Source organism: Oreochromis aureus, linkage group 7 (genome assembly GCF_013358895.1).
Source record: "Oreochromis aureus strain Israel breed Guangdong linkage group 7, ZZ_aureus, whole genome shotgun sequence".
NCBI classification, from domain to species: domain Eukaryota; kingdom Metazoa; phylum Chordata; class Actinopteri; order Cichliformes; family Cichlidae; genus Oreochromis; species Oreochromis aureus.
The window spans coordinates 15,576,787-15,593,718 of NC_052948.1; the positions used below are offsets into that span (position 1 = coordinate 15,576,787).

At 42.5% G+C, this 16,932-nt stretch overlaps 1 protein-coding gene across 2 annotated transcripts; it reads right to left on the bottom strand.

Annotated features, from left to right (window-relative positions):
* Positions 1 to 930: 930 nt before the first annotated feature.
* LOC116326682 (DNA-binding protein RFX7) lies at positions 931 to 16,608 on the bottom strand. 2 transcript variants are annotated; one of them, XM_039614758.1, is made up of 10 exons: positions 16,137 to 16,607; positions 13,683 to 13,716; positions 11,634 to 11,719; positions 11,199 to 11,237; positions 10,986 to 11,108; positions 10,778 to 10,894; positions 8,849 to 8,933; positions 8,549 to 8,756; positions 7,267 to 7,562; positions 931 to 7,174 (listed from the first exon to the last, which is right to left on the bottom strand). In XM_039614758.1, exons 1-10 carry the CDS (start codon positions 16,262 to 16,264, stop codon positions 3,785 to 3,787), a joined length of 4,506 nt encoding a protein of 1,501 aa, XP_039470692.1. In that variant the 5' UTR covers positions 16,265 to 16,607; the 3' UTR covers positions 931 to 3,784. The 2 variants fall into 2 exon arrangements, with proteins under 2 accessions (XP_039470692.1, XP_031603912.1); XM_031748052.2 differs by lacking the exon at positions 11,199 to 11,237 and having other exon boundaries at positions 16,137 to 16,608.
* Positions 16,609 to 16,932: the final 324 nt, after the last annotated feature.

Genomic DNA, 16,932 nt, shown 5'->3' on the forward strand with positions numbered 1-16,932 from the left:
CTGGCATGCTGTGGAGCTTTTTTTAAACTTTAAAAAACAATTACAAAAATAAGGCCAAGATGGTTTAAACATGTGGAGGAAACAAATAGTGGCTACACTGGCCAAAGAATGCTAGGGTAGGTGTGACAGAGCCTATAGCGACCCTTAGATTAATAATAATTTAATTATTTGATGCCCGTGGGGAAGCAGTGGTCAAGAAGAGCCATCTACACCTGTACTTTTTGAGGATGTTGCAGTTTTTCCCTGTATATAGACAACTGCTGACCGTTTGTTGTTGAATTGGTTTTAACATTTCTCATTATTATGTGGTTTGGAAATATTAGAACCAAGGACAGTATAAATGTGAACAAAGCTTTGAGGATAGTCAGCAAAATAGCAGGCCCCCCACAGACATCACTACCTGCTGCGAAAGGCCCCACCGGTTGTGGAGAGCCAGACCCAAGCCCTGCACAGAGAATTTAAACTGCTTCCTTCATGCTGTAGATACAGAACATCACGAGTTAGGTGTATTAGAACAAAAAGTCCTTTGTTCATGTAGCAACAATGATACAAATTAAAACTGAGATGCAAATGTAACATTTAACTTCTCGTTTGAAAAAATAGTAAAGACTCCAGTTTCAAAAAATTGGAATTTTTTGCCAGTTATTTTGTGTGATATCTGTACCTTACCTTACACCAGTGGGGTTTTTTCCCCAAGATATTTTAGTTTATTTTTACTGGAGGATTATTTATTATTATTTACATTTAGTGAATTTTGGATGTGGATTTATGTTTTGTGGTTGTGTATCATTTTTGTTGTTCCTTGTGGATGATTTCTTGAGAGAATGCCTGTAAACCAAGTTTCCCAGTAGGAACAATAAAATGACTGAACGTGAACTGAAGCGAAAGAAGAAGAAGAATGACTACTTAAAACACGTGCGCACAAAAAACCTTCTTTAAAAAAGTTTATTGGCTTTTAAAACCACTTTAAAAATCTCACCAGTGAGTACTTTCCATTGAAAAAAGAAACAACGCGATTGCAATATTAACAAGCTACTGTACATTAAGCGAAACACCAGACAACACCACAGAGGAGGGTTTTCTTTTTTTTTTTTCTACTGGTAGAAATGGACAAGATAGTCTGACAGAGTTGGGTCTGGGTCAGTCAAAGGTAAAGAATCACTGCTTGATGGAGCTTCGGAACTCATAAAGAGGTGCATTTCCTTCATTCAAATTCAAATATCAGTGCCATATTGTTAAAGAAAAAAATTAAGAGAAAATGTTAAAGTAAAATACTCTTCACAAAACGCATTTTGCAAAAACAAAATACAAACAAACAAACAAAAAAGAATATGTAAAATTGTCAGAAAACAGTCAACATAACATATAGAAGAACATTAACTTAGTAAACAGCACACAACGAAAATAATGTAACTCATGAAACTAGCACTGCCAGTCTGGTTAACAGAACCTGCCCAAATCACAGAAGACAGTGGTTACCAAGAATACAACGTACAACAGAAGTAATCACACATGCGTGCGTACAATCATTTATCAACATAATGAGCATGTAGGTTTTAAAAGGTTATTTAACTTTTTTTTTCCCCTCAATGCTTTATATTCTCATGTAAGAGAATGAGTAAGAAATGTGTATCTCACTGAGATTAATGCACATTTTGCTACAAGACAATTAGTCATTTTCTGACAATTCACTGAAACTTCCTTACTCGTTTTGTTGTAAAAAACTGTTTTTTTTTTTTTCATTTTTTCTCTTTTTTTTTTTGCGGGCATCCATCATTACATTTGTCCATAAAGATGTGGCAAAGCCATGTGTCATAAAAATTTAGTGCAATAACGTGAACCTCCAAAGTTTGTTGAAACGTGAGTAATCGCTTTTTTTCTTTTTTTTCCAGTGTCTGCTGAAAGACTTTGAGCACAATGTCTGTCACAGAGATGTTTGCAACCAGCTAACAGTATCACAACTTTTTTTTCTCAATATACCATGCTATTGATCCTGCTCAAAGCACACATCACTTCTGCAACTGTAGAGACCTTTGAATAGAACAAAAAAATAAAACTAATGGAAAAAAAACATAATCAGCAAGCGAGACCAGACAGCATTACTTTTACGACACACTGAGCCAGAAATGTAACACACAACATACAGTATCTTGCTGACTATAAATCTGCTTTTTTTTCCTCTTTTAAATGGCACATACTTAGCTAGAATAATGGCCATAATATAGTGTCTTGATACATCAAATCTCTATGTATCTATCCTATTTACAGATGGAGCTTAAACATGACTTATACAACATTGACAATAGCCAAAAAACTCAAGCAAGCATCCTACTGTATCACTTAGCCTACCTGGCTAGCAGTGATGGTTTCAACATGCTTTCAGGTCCATGGTTACCTATAAAACATAGGACAGTGACCATTTCACAAATATACATACTGTACATAAGATTTATCTAACTTAATCCTTTTCTGCGAATGCAATAGATCTCTTTTATATCTCTGAGGCTGCCCGCTCCCCGTTGTTGTTAATGTTTACTAGGAGTGTTTCTACGTGTAATAATCTCTTATGATTTTCAAACAGAGCATCTTTGGTATGGACATAAGGCTGGATCTCCACAAACATAATAATGCAATTTCCTCTTGATCTCAAGATGACATCAGAACACACTTCAGCCTCCATCCTCCCTTGTAAATGAGCCTTCTCCATACCATTGATATTCTTATCCAAGCTGGGCGTATAGCATGCCAAAAAACCCCCATTAAAATAAAAACAACCTCATGACTGTGAGTGCGCCTGCCATGGTATCGTGAAATGACGGCATATCAAATTCCTCTAAATTCTTTAACGATAAGGGCACACACAGTGTAGTCGTTAGCCTATACAATACATATCTATATTGAAACACTGCGGAACAAAAACAATAAGAAGTAGTATTGAAAATATCAGAGTAACAGCTGCCTTGATATGATGAAGCTCTGGATGGTTCTGAAGATATCTTAACATTATACTATGTACAGTCTCTCTAAAGATGGCGTAAGGCCTTGGACTTTGGAAATAAGGCAGCCAGTTGTTGATTCCTTTCAATGTATCGTCCACAAAGTGGCCTGAATCCCCATCTTCTCACTACAGATTCATCTACTCCCTTTATAAGATAATAAACAGTACAAGAAGTATAGGCTTAAGAAAATTTCACTCTCGGACAATGCTCAGATGTGAATCAGTTTTTCCACTGATTTGGTATATGATAAAGATCATGTCATAAATTCAGCACCCGGCAGCTTAAGAGGCTACCCTTTTAAATATTCAGATATGGCAGGCAAATGTACTACAACTAACATGTGCATATACTACAATATCGTCTCCATTTGGTTGAATTTGAACTGCAAAAGCATATGTTGTTTTGTTTTTTTTGGTGAAGTCTCTTGTGCCAAATTTCCTACCCATCTCTCTTTCCTTAATTGTTCAGCAAATACAAATATTGCATTATTGAAGATTACCCTTCTCCTAACGTTCTTAAGTAAGTGCACGCGGCCACCGAGAGAACTCAGATGAGGGAGGAAAGTGGTTCGACACTGAAACTCTGGGCGACAAATGCCAAAAAAGGGGAAGGGATCAATTAAACATCGCGTGTAGGAGAGATTTTCTGGTACGCCTGGCACTTTGAACAGAACAAATGGCAAAGTCCAGACAAATCCCAACAAACTAGAGTTTAAAAACAGATTTACTACATATGCACAAAACCAAACAACAGAGAACAGAAGTCTTACAGAATAAAAGATAACATTAACCCAGCATCTCTACTGTAGTAGGCTGGTCTTTGCTTTCTAGCCAGTCAAAACCAGAGTTCACAGTATCACTGCATATCTGCTGAAAAAGCGGGTCGTTCTTCAGTTCTTCCAGTGTTGAGTCTTCATATTGTTCCTGCTGTTGATTGGGATCAAACAGCAAGTTGGTGTCCAACGTGTTAAGGTCAGTGATGCTACTGGACAGATCTGAGGTCAGTCTGATATCGTTTGAGAAGTCAGACGCCACGGCGTTGAGCTCCGAAGCTACCTGACCTACCAACTGGGAACTGGGGTTGAGGCCATCGTCCCCCAGCAAGTCCTTGACAGTGTTGTTGAAATCCAGCTGTTGCTGTTCGTCCTCCACCTCCTGCTGCTGTGTGCTCTGGAGGAGCAGCTGTGGCTGCGTTTGCACTGGATTCTCCTGCAGCTGCTGCTGTTGCTGGTCTTGTTCACCAGAGCCCACTTGTGCTTGGCTGTCCCCAGCAGAGAAACCTCCCTGTTCTCCACTTCCGGTGGTGAGGTAGCCGTGCTGCTGGAGCTCAAAGGCAGCAGGACTGGAGCTGACAGGCAGCTGAGTCTGATGAGCAGTCCCTGCAGCAAAGCCAGGGGTGGTCTCCAGGATCTGTGTGAGGTTCATACGGGCCGTGTAGTTAGAGGGGAGGTTGTTTATGCCTAGACCGCGGACAGACTCATCCCCGTCCGCTTCCATCTTGCTGAGGAGAACATTCGTGATTTTGGCCGTGTTGCTCTGACCCTGCACGGGCAGCATCTCACTCTGCATCATGATGTTCAGAGGTACAGATTGGCTACGCTGGACCATGCTGTGGACAGAGGTGACAGTCTGGCTGTTCGACAGGATGCTGAGAACCTCGGAGGTGATGGGGGAGTTAAAAGGTGAAACCACAGCGCGCGTTGTCGTGGTGGTACTTGTTGTGGTGGTCGCGGGGCCAGTGTTGCCACTGAAGTTTCTCTGGCGCACTGCTGGGCTAACACTGCGGCAACGGAAAGTACTAGATGTAGACGAGGATGAAGCCTTGCTATCTAATGGTGCCGGCACAGCAAAACTCTCTTGTTTTGTAGGAGTTGTTACCATTTGCTGCTGTTGTTGCTGTTGCGGCTGTTGTTGTTGCTGCTGCTGCTGCTGTGGCTGCTGCTGAACTGGAGAGATCGGGGTCAAACGGCCAAAGTGAGCAGCATCCTGTCTTGACTGAGACTGAAATGACTGGCCAGGAATTGCAAATGCATGTGGCTTACGAAACTGATCGTCCACCAGGTCTTGGTAGCTGGGCAGGATGCCGATGCTATGGTTTGACAAAGGACCTGAAGAGTTGCTATTGTAGCGGTTGTTGATCCACTCCAGCTTGGCCTTGTCAGGGTGGGTTGCCATGGGCCTTTGCATGGGCTTGACAGGGCTGCTGGAGACAATACTGGCATCGTGGTAACCTGTAATGCTCGAGTTAATGGGAGTAAAAGCAAAAGGGTTCCTGCACTCCACGGGGCTCGGGGGGACGCTGCTGCTGCAGTTGGACAGTGGTGTACTGATAGGGGTGTGACGACCCATGGCTCCATCCACAGGGGTTATGGGAGCCATACGGGAGCACGGGCTCTCCCTCGTCAGGCTGTGAGCGAGCGTCATTTCAGATGTAGGGGTGGGTGTCGGGGTTGGTGTCGGCGTGGGGGTTTGGACTGGAGTTGTACTGCTGTGGGCAGACGGGTAGAAGGTAGTAGAGGCCTGGTGAGTGCTGAGGATAGAGCCTTGACTGTTGGCTGACTGACTTTGCAGGGACACATCCACACAATTACCGAACAGACCCTTCAGCTTCATCTGCTCCTCCATTTGGACTAGCTCCTCCACAATGCTGTCTTGGGTCATGTCATCATCATTGAATGGGAAATAGTCCATGTTGGTCTGAGAACCTGCAAAATCAACCATTTCCTGTGTGAGGGTGAGCTGGCCCGAGGCTTCAGAGGGTTGGGCTATAATGGAAAGTTGGTCAGCAGGGGCTTGTTTGTGTTCTGCTGGTATCTGCTGGGCAAACGCCTGCTTGCGAAGCTCATCAAGGTGCCCCTCCTCCCATATTGTGCTCTTTAACTCACTCATCACAGAGGCTTCGTGTGGTCCTGAGTTGGCTTGTATGGCACAAGGATCCCCAGTGATCTGCTGCAGCAGCGCCTGATCGGTCGTGTTATTTCCCGCAGCCCCAGTGCTGGTATCGGGGCTGACAGAAGGGTCTTCGTGTTTCACCACCAGGTCTTGGTGTTTGACAACAGTCTGGGTGCTCTCAGTGTGTGTGATGGGTGAGTCAGAGAGTGCAAGGATCTGTGTGGGCCCTATAGAAGTGTGTTTCACTTTGCAGGGGGCACTCTCTGGTCTAGCAGGGGTTCCTGGTCTGGGGATCCTCTTCACTGCAGCGCTGACTCCGGGTTTGGGATTGTCAACTAGAGCCAGCGGCTGCTGGGATATAAACACCCTCTTCACTGGAATTGCATGGGATTCCCCGCCTGTGCGCTTCCTGGGGCTCTTGGCGTCTGCGCAGGGATCCTTTGATGTTGGGGTAACAGCAGAGGAGCCACTAGATGATGTGTTGACACTGGAGTTCTGATTATCAACAGTCAAGTACAAAGTACTGTCATGGCAGTTACTGTTATTGCTGTCCTGAGTCCCAGCTGCAGCTACAGAAGTAGGAGGAGATGTGGGGTCATTTTTTATCCTCGCCCCTTTGTCTGGTCCTGGAGAACATTTAACAAGGAAACTTGGCTCACTAGCAGCCCTGAACTTTGCCACTCTCTCCTCTTTGGCTCCTACAGCAGTTTTCTCCGTGCCAGAGGCAGAGTTATTGTCATTTCCGGCTTCAGACACCACTTTGGCGTCAGCAGAGGGGGTGGGAGTAGAGGCAGGAGCACTAGGTCTGACTGCAGGAGACTGGGGCGCAGCAGAACTCCCACTTTGTAACTGCTGGGATTCCTCCAAAGCAGCGGTGGTGCTCACGCCAGCTGAGGCGGGTCGCACAGAAGTGCTGCTGCTGTTACTACTGCTGCTGCTGCTGCTGCTGCTGGGAGCGAGAGCGATGGCTGTCATCTTCACCACGTTCACTGAGCTGACGTGGGGAGTGGGCATCACAGTTTTTATTGGGCTGTTGGTGATGAGCAAGGTGGGGGGTGAACGCAGCGTGATGGCACTGGTGGCAGAGGGCTTAGGCAGGATTTGGGCGTACCGTGTACTGTGTCGCGCCAGCCGGTCACCTACAGGACTAGCTGAGATATTCTGAGGAGTTTTGGGGGACTGTTTGAGAGACTGAGTGACCACTTGGAAGTTCACAGGCAACACTTTTCCTTCGGCTGTCCCTACGGGACTGGGTGAGGTCATCAACTGCCTGCTTCTCTGTACCTGGGAAAACAATGAGAACATAACAGCACATTTTAGGCAAAATGATCCACAACTTGTCAGATAATAATTAAATAGAAAACTTAGTCACGTACCGTCACTGGGCTGGGGACAGCTGCTACTACGATGCCTATGGTAGGCTGAGGGGAGAGCAGAGCAGGGCTGCCACAGGGGATCGTGGGGCCTGGGGTACTGGCCTCTGTTCTCTTGACCTGGGACTCAGTGGGCAGGGGTGAGTGGAGCTTCTGCTCCTGCTGCTTCTTCTGGATCTTGCGTTGCAGTTGCTGCTTTGCATCAACAGAAGGCGAGGGCAGGGTCTTCACCTGGGGCTGGAATGAGTTGGACTCCGCTGTCGGCACAAACGCAGAAGCTGGAGTTGGTGTCTTCATTCCTATCAAGACATGAAAAATACTATGTTAATGAAGTATGCAGTGTCAACGAGAGGAAAAGAGCGGTAGATCGTTGGTGGTGTTCTTGTCTTGTCAAACATCTCTGCTGAGCCATGAGCTGTTTGCAGTTCTGGATAGTTAAAATTCCACAAACATATACTATGTGTAGCCTAACAAACATTTTACAGCACACAGACATCATGGGGACGGTTAATTTAGATAATGCTTAAAAAATAACTACCTAAATAGGGCCTTGAGAGGTGTCAAGAAGGCTACTGATTGGTGTGAATTACTTCAAGACGAAGCGCTTTGCATAAACATCAGCTAACATCAGTAAATACACTCTCTTGTGCAGATATGCCAATACTGGTTAACAAGACTGATTCTGGCCAATGCTGGCTAAAACTGATTGTTGGACAATGATTTGGTGCACTCCTAGTGTATGTGCAATCACTATTTTAAGTGACAGGTTAGTTTTAGAAAATTTGCATTATGCACGCTGTAGCTTCACTTTAAACATGAAGTCAGTTTTTCATTTTAGTACTTCTGCTTTGTCGCTTGCAGTTCAAGCATCAGCGTGGGAGAAGCCGTACATTTATTTGCAATTTGTGATTGACGGTCATTTCTGAAACAGGACTTTTGATTTGCATTTGCAAAAAATTAGGACCACACTTAGAAAACACTCTTGAATCAGTGAGATGGAAATATGTAAAGAAAGAATAACAAACAGCAAATAAAATTCTTTGACAGACGTTGGCTTATGCCTTCCAAGCTTGTATATCTCAAGTGAAAAAACACAACGTTTAAGATGTACTACACTCCCTAATGAACTTCAAACTTACATGCACACGAGACAACAATGAAACAAACATGCCAATAGTAAGTAAGTAAGTAAAGTTTATTTATTAAGTGCTTTTCATAGACAGGCCGTCACATAGCGCTGTACACAAAGATTAAAATAAACAATAGATCAATAGGACACCTTTACCTGTGGGTGTTCCGGTCATAACAGTGAGTGCAGCCATGGACTTAGTACCAATGTAGTGGCTATTAAGCAGGAAACGAGCCAGGTCCTCCACGTTGTCAAACTGACGGCTCAGGACCTTTTGAGCCCACTCACACACTAATCCACAAGCTGCAGACCTCATTTCATCTTCAGCACTCGGAGACTGGCCTGTTGGCTCCATCAGTTCACACTAGTGAGACAGAGCAGAGCAGCAGGCAGGTGAGCGTCGAACAAATTTTTCAAGTCTAACTATATGGATCGGTTTTTTGCAGGCAATCTTACCCCATCACCAGACTTCTGAAGATCCAGGTTGGGTAGGGATGGCATGTGAACAAAAGCTTTCTTCCTTAACCCGCTATAACAGTATGTGCGAAGGAGTTAAGGTTTCTAAAGCATGAAGAGTGTGCAAACCTAAATGGTTATAACATGCCGATATTTGTAAGTTTTTTGAAATTCTGCCCTAAAAATATGACACCATCTAAGGCCAGACATCAGCCTTTCATGAGCCAAGGATTCCCTGCTACTATCTTTCTACTTCTGTAGCCAGACTCTCTTGGAATTTGGAAAAGATAGTTCTCCAGGCTTTATGAAGGCATTTCAAAGCTTTTCTCTGGATATTTGCTGGTTTTTCTTTTCTTTTCTTTTTTTTTTTTTTTTTACCATTTTCAGGGGGATGTTGTTTAATTTCTTAAGCCACTTTACACTAAACTATGAATCATTCAAGCACTAAAAAGGCACTTAGTTCAAGGGATGAACAAGTGTTAACACAGTTTAACAGGCAAAAAATATTTTTACACTAACAAGCTGATTCCCAAAGAGACAATAGCTGAAACATTGGCTTCTCAGCGTGGTGTGCAATGTGTCTTTAAAAATATCTGAGGGCACTGGACTCTTTTTGAGTTCGCAAACTTGTATCTTTTCCCTTGGTTTGGTTTCTTTTCACACAGCAAAAACTCCAAGCAAACTCCAAGTGAACCATAATGCATCACCACAAACCACATGAGAACATTTAGTCTGCTTACTGCTCAGACGCGTCTGGGGTGTGAGCAACACAAGCAAATACAAGAAGAAGGTGATGTGTTCTGGCCTAGTAGAGATAACATGGAGAATTTACATTCACTTTACAGCTAGCTGCTAGCCCATACTGACTACTTATGCACTCTGCACATCTAGGTTACCATGCTGCACCCCAGAATTCAAGAGAAGATGTTCAGCTCAAACTTGCTGCATGCATCTGCTAGTTGGCTTGGATCACGTTCACACCATAAATGAACCGCTCGCTTGGAACTGGACCGAGACCCCCGACCATGTTCACACCTGCACAAGCAAACCACACCAAGATTGAAAACTATTTTGGCTAAACTAAAAACTGGCTAAACACTGCAGGTGTGAAAGCACACTAAGAGAGCTCAGGTATTTTGAATACCTGAACACACCAAAATATTGACTTTGAAGCTTTTTAGAATTGTACAAACTCTGTGTTGCCTTGGCTACTGTACTGACATTTATGTTTGCATGTTGCAGTAAATCCCTGCACCTATTTCTCATTTTCCTAGCAAAATATAAAGAAAGATGCCTCAAGGCTGTTTAACTTTTTTCTTTCTTTCTTTCTTTTTTTTTTAAATTTTTTTAATAAAAAAAGAAGCAGCTTTGAAGCTTCCTCTTTTGGGGCAGCATGAGAACATGAAAAAAGACTCAAACTGGGCGTGACAAACACCCAGTTTGAGTCTTTCTTGGCATGTAAAGCCAAGAACTTTACTTTTTTCCCTTAAAGTTTTTTTCCCCCTGAAGCTTTGTAATCCCCTTATGTTGTCTGGCCATAGGGTCTGAGCTCAGGTAAGCCTGTCCATAAAAAAGGGACTGTAGCAAATAAATGGCAAACTAAGTTACATGCACTCTGGAACTTAAATTCACACAAGCCAAGTAATGCTAACTAATGGCGCAACTCCTCTCTTGACTCTATCCTCTGTGGAATTTTGAGGTTTTAATGTATTTATAAAAAGCTTATTTTAAGCCCAGCTAGTGCTATCATGTTGAGATGAATTGCCTAAGATCTCTGCAAGCAAACATTAATGATCTGCCTGCTCAGCATCCATACAAGCCCAGCTGCACACATGCAATCACCTAAAAGAATCAATCATGTTGGAAAAAAAAAAAGAAGAAAGAAAAAAGAAAGAAATACAACCAGGGTAAGACTTTGTTTAAGGATATTTGGATTTGCCTCTCATTCCCAGACGACGTGCCTTCATGTTAGGAAAGACATTCTTCATGATCTTTCCAAAGTCTGCTGCACTCAGTGGATTGTAGCCGAGATTGTCACAATAGCTCCTTGTAGGAGAAGAGAGCCCACATGAGATTATGACAAAACTATAACTGTCTGAGAGCAGATCGCACGTCTTCTGCAAGGTTACCCACTTACTTGTATTCATCATACACCTCTTGCTTTGGGAGGGAAGTCTCTGGGTGCTCTTCTAGGTGATTGCGTATCCAGTTGAATGCATACATCTGTTGAGTACGGCTTGACGACATGGAACTCTGATCACTGAAAGCGGTGCATAAGAAAAAGGCATTTGGTGAGGCAATATCCTTGACTGCGGTGCATCATTTCTTGTTAATACAGAAACTTTAATACCATAATCCAGGAGTGGAGGACCCCCTCTCATTCTCAGTCCAAATGGGCAGAATTTGGGGGTTGGGGTGATGAATAGATATGGGGAAACAAATGAAACACAGACAGCTAGGTATAGCAAAAGTCTACAGATTTCAGTGGTTCAATCATACAGCTGAAATGTTGTTTTAAGAAGAAAAAGAAAAAGAAAAAAACCCTCAACAGTGACTTAAATTCAAATTCGATGCCCCTCTAGCGTCTATCAGCCTAACCTGTGTCTGTGTAGCAGCCAGTGGATTTTTGACAAGCAATGAGACAGTGCCGATAATGTAATGAGAGCCACAACAAAGCATGTATTTGCGTGTGCGTCTTTGTGTGCGTGTGTGTGTGCGAGAGAGAGGGAAAACAAGCCAGAGAGCAAAGTGGAAAACTTAGTTTAAGTGCTCGCCTGTGACATACCTTTTATCATTGCCACTGCTGGGACCAGAAGGCAACTTAAGGTAGAGGTAGAGCTTTTCGATGTCTGTAAACTTCTCAACATCTTGCTGTAAAAATAAAAACATCACAGAGAGAAGAAAAAAATGAACATGTCTGAAGACTTTAACACACGTGCTGACAAAGGCTGTGGTCAGGCTGATGGTTTAAAACCTGGTTCATAATTCAGCACCAACTCACACAAACACTGGCTCTGGTATTACAATTGCATGCAAGAATTTTATTATTGATCCCAACTTAAGTGCTTTTCATCTGGTTTCTAAGAATGGATTCATCTCACCTCTTCCTTTTGTATTTGCCTCTTTGTTGCTAGGGGAACCAATACTTAAATGAACGAGGTGAGAGCTGTCAGCCAATAAGCACTGAACGAAGATGCTATTTACTACACGTCACTGCTGCAAGCCCTGAGTGAATTACCTGCACAGGTCCCGACCTGATGGCCTTGTGGCTGGAACCTAACCCTTCCCTTTTTTACACTTCGTGAACTTCTTTTTGGTTTTTAAGTCTGATCTGATGAGCAAAATCACATCACGCCTATGCATTTCTTAAAACACTTGCATCAAAAACAACTGCAAATGCAGATTATACTGGCGGAAATTTCTCTCAGTGCTTTTCTCTCTAAAGTTATTATTCTGATGCACGCTGTACACAAGGTTTTTACTGCATAGAGGAACTTTTGGCAACCGGCAAAGAGAATTCAGCCAGAGCCAAAGAAAAAACTACAACAAAACAACACTGGAATAAAACCTTGCTTCTAGTAAGTGTTATTAATCTGAGCTTCATTTACTCAAGCATTAAATTTCCTAATAAAAGAGGTCAGAAAAAAATAAAAGGCAAAACAGACTGAGCGCCACTAATCTTTGAGGACTGATTGTGCACAGCCCTCCCAAAAAAGCTCGCTCTGCACGAAAAAACGCTTCAATGTGTCACCTGAGCAATAAATTCTTCTATATAGTTTAAGGCATCTAGTTTTACCATTTTTGCATGACAACAGTGGATCATAGTGGCACACATTTGTCACTGAAAAAAACTAAATGAAACATATACATTTTATCTGATTCTAAAATGACAATATTTTTTATATCTATATCTATATATATATAGAGATATAAAAAATATTATGTATATGTATACACACACACACACACATATACATATATATATATATATGTATCTTATTACTATCTTATTAATCACAGAATATCCAATTTGGTACCTCTGACATAGAAATTCTGTGCACATTATGATATGCCGATAGAAAGCCTATCAAACAAAGTTATTAATACAAATGTGAAACACATCTCAGTGCCTGGTGAAAAGCAGCTCTTTTAGATGTTTATTTACTGTTTTATGTGGAAGCATCAGAGGAGTCAAAGAATGGATTTTTTTTTAAAATTGGGACAAAAATGGAATAAAGTCCAAAAAACAGCAAAAACAAAAACATCTGCCTAACACCAGACAGACGTGTTGAAATTAAAATCCAGGCTCTGTCTGCTTTATTGATGACAAAAAATAGACAAAAGCTTTATCACGTCGCTTTGATGTCACTGACACGGCTTTGCAGCTGCATACGGCGGCGAGACAGAGGGAGACGCAGCGTCTACAGTTTGAGAATAATCTAAAACTGTGCATGAATAACCAGCTGAAACCGAAATACAAAAATCTTCATATATTTATATAAACATTGGAAACACTTTTATCATTTGCTTTGCACAGTGCAAAAAAAGGCATTCGTGAACATTTACATGTAATGTGTTATATGTGTTACTAAAAAAAAGAAAAAACACAATATAGCATTAAGATTTCTGCATGTAAATATTAGTTAATCAAATTTAGGCTTTGTGGGTTTGGCTTTGTCTACTCTGCTTCATCAAGCATGAAACATATTTAATCATTTATATGATTTAATGAAACATTAATTGCACAACTGTTCTCCGAACGCAACAACAAACATTAACACATGAGTCTGATAATGAGGGGATTGCAGATTAAACAGTATTTACTGATACTCACCAATATGCTGTCCACTTTTGATTGTACAGATTTGCTACAATGAGAAAGAGAGAAAAATTCAAGAAAGTGAATAAATAAGAAATAAAATGTCATGGATGCATGCAAGATTTTGTCAACATTTCAGCAAATAACTTTAAAAAAAAAAACCCCATCTCCCTTCCGGTTTACATTATTTTTGTACACCATTAAATATGACATATTTTATCATTCGCTGATATACTTTGAGGGCATCTTTGATAAAGTGAGAACATGTTTTAGAAGATTTATGAACATATTAACTCTGTATAAAAATGACATGTTTGAGTCCTCTCTCTGGCAGATCCTCTCTAGGTCGCTCTCTCAAGATGAACTAAGGCAGCGGTGCCACAGACCAGTACCGGTCCGTGAGTCGTTTGGTACCGGGCCGCGAGAGTTGAGGCTCAGGTGTGAAATTTATGGTTTTCAGGGTTTTTAGCATTATTCTTTTATCGTTTTTATCGTTAACCTGGTTTCCCTTGGTCTTTTCCCGTGTGTTATGAATAAATCTTCTTTTTTTGGTACCAGTACTGGTTTTATTTTGTTGTATTTATTCCCGTGGAGCAAAAAAGGTTGGGGACCGCTGAACTAAGGGACTGAGTTCCAGGTTTTGGTGGGGTTGTCTATGAACGCCTGCACTAAAGCCTCTGTGTCTTCTGTATGCTTCGGGTCACTATCATGCTGAAATATCATCTGTGTAAGCTTTTTGCATCATGTCTCCATGCTGCAGAAAGCTGGCATCCAATATATCAGCACCAGTGCCTTACTGTACAGCTGATGTTAGCCAGACTGTGAGTAGCAACTAGTGCCTGTATCTCTTGGTCACTCTCCCGACCAAAGCTCTTCTTAGACCGTCACAGAATTTTTCTGAATGACCAAATCTAGGAAAAATTCTTGTTCATTTCCAACTTGGCTGGAACCCAGTAGCTTTTTATGCCTCATGGCCAGATTTAAACATCTATGGAGATCGCAGTGAGGGGTTTTTGAATCACACCCAACCAGTGAATCTGCCACAGGTGTCCTCATTTACTCGCCACTCTCAGCAAAACGCTCGGTGACATTTTATCATCATTTTAGGGTTATCACGAGCAGATGCCGAATTACACAACTGTGGGTTCTTTTGCAATTTTAAAAAACTGCAGCATATTTTGAGTCTGGTGTTACTACACAGTAACGCTTCCATGCCATGCCGAACTCGTAATAACAGGAAAAATTCCGATGTGATTAACAGTGCTGAAGCCTCTGTAGCGTGTGCAACAACGTGTAAAATTAGGCCTTCACTAATCACATTTTATACAGCACGTGCTCATCCATACCATGAAGCAGACCGGCCGACGCAAATAACACGGTGGCCGGTTTCAGTTAAAAGAGACACATCACTAGAAATATCACAAGGCTAATCAAAGCAGGTGTATCAAAGGAAGATGAGCTGAATATTTATGTAAATGAAAGGTTTCACCTTTTCATATGAAACCCCAGAAAACTAAACACACCGGAAAGCACGTTTACAGCTGGTCACTGCTGGATAATGTGTGTGTAATGACTACTTCAACTTAATCCTTTTTGAAATTAAAGCCTCGGTGTAGTATGGCATATCATCTGAGCAGACACAATAATAGCAGCAAACATGCATTTGGTTGATTTTAATCACAGTGCTTTTGAATTTGCGTCGTGCTTCTTTTTGCTTGTGGTCTTCATGAGTGATCTTTACTTTATCACTCACGCGCTTCTGCCTCTTATCTACGCACAGATGCTGTTTACATCTCTGGCGTCCTTTTTTTTTTTTTTTTTTTTTTTTAAATGTTTTCTGCTGGAAATGAGCCCGTGTGGCCATTGATCCCTTTTTTTTCTTGTATTTAAACCCACAAAAAACATAAACTTAATTTGCTGTAAAGTAATGATGAGGTGAGGGAGGGAGGAGGGACAGAAACTGGTGAGTAATTTCCAAAGCCACAGTGCACAAAATAACGTACTGGTTTTTCAGAAGGAGCATTTCTATTTATAAACACGCGCTATTCCCCCACATGATGCAGCCCTCTCATTAGGAACATTAAATCAGAGCGAGGCTGGACGTGTGGAGCTGCCTGCTTTGACACCTGTCATCCCGAGCATCAGCACCGCCGGTGGAGTCGGTGTCATCTATTATAACATGGCCTCCTATGGCTCGATGCTAATGATCATAGCTACCCCTGCTGTAGGTAACCCGACGTTACCGTGTCGTTAGCGCACAAACAGGAACCAGACGGAGCGGTGCGGCTCGCTGCCGTCGTGTTTCTCTGAAATATTTACGCCTAGCACGGCAGCAGCCGTGTTGTTTTTCAGGCAGCTTTTTGTGCAGCACACTGCCTCCCTGCCACTCCACAGTCAGATACGCTAATTACAAGGCTACGGCTAGCGAAAAGGACAGTGTGGCCGCTTGTGGATCGCTTCCATCCTTACCAAATTGAATTCTTTATTTTGAACTGTAACGCGTTAGCCTCGGGCCCCTGGAGTCCTGGCACCAGCGCTGGAAGAGAGCCTAATCCCGAGGCAGGCTTCTGACCAGGTTGTTGTTGATCATCAGCCATCACGATGGAGGGGTGGTGGGGGAGCTTTAACAAGTAGGCCTCATCCCCGGCTGTGCACTGCACCGGACCCACCGCTGCTGTAGCGGCTCAGTCAGCTAGGACAGCCCGCTGAATCCACCACAGAGCATGGCTACAAACACTGTGATCTGACCCTCGCGAAGCACAAAACAAAACCCCCCAAAAAACACCCGGGAATACAAAAGGCATATCGCAGGGGTATCTCCGCTGCCGCAAATTGCACGCCTGCAGCAGCCAGCAGCAGCTACAGACGGAGCTGCCTGCGTCAAGACGCACGCGAGCTGCAGCGCCAGACCGGAAGTAGAGAGGTTTTTTTTAGGGTGAAAATAAAATCCCGATGCTTGGCATGTCGAAAGGGTCAACCTAGCTATGTAAAGTTCACTTTACTTGGATCTGCATCAAAATGGTATAGTTTCTGTCTTGAAGCTTATAGCACGTGTTCAATTTAAATATCGATAATATCGATACCAGCGCTGGTTTTTATCCTCCAGGTTCATACATAGCCCACTGAATTGTGTTAAATTAAAGTTTTTTTTAAAATGAAACTTTTCGTGTTGACTGTCATGTCAACTTTATTTACAGCCTGCAGCACATTTAAACAACTGCCAAACACTTTACCCTTATGCTAATTCAGCCCTTATATGAACAGT

Coding starts and splice junctions, on each gene's coding strand:
- LOC116326682 (XM_039614758.1), bottom strand. CDS start 16,264: ATGGCTGATGATCAACAACAACCTGGTCAGAAGCCTGCCTCGGGATTA. Junction 13,717..16,136: donor AAAATAAAGAATTCAATTTG/GTAAGGATGGAA, acceptor TTCTCATTGTAG/CAAATCTGTACAATCAAAAG. Junction 11,109..11,198: donor TCCTCCACTCCTGGATTATG/GTATTAAAGTTT, acceptor CACCGCTTTCAG/TGATCAGAGTTCCATGTCGT.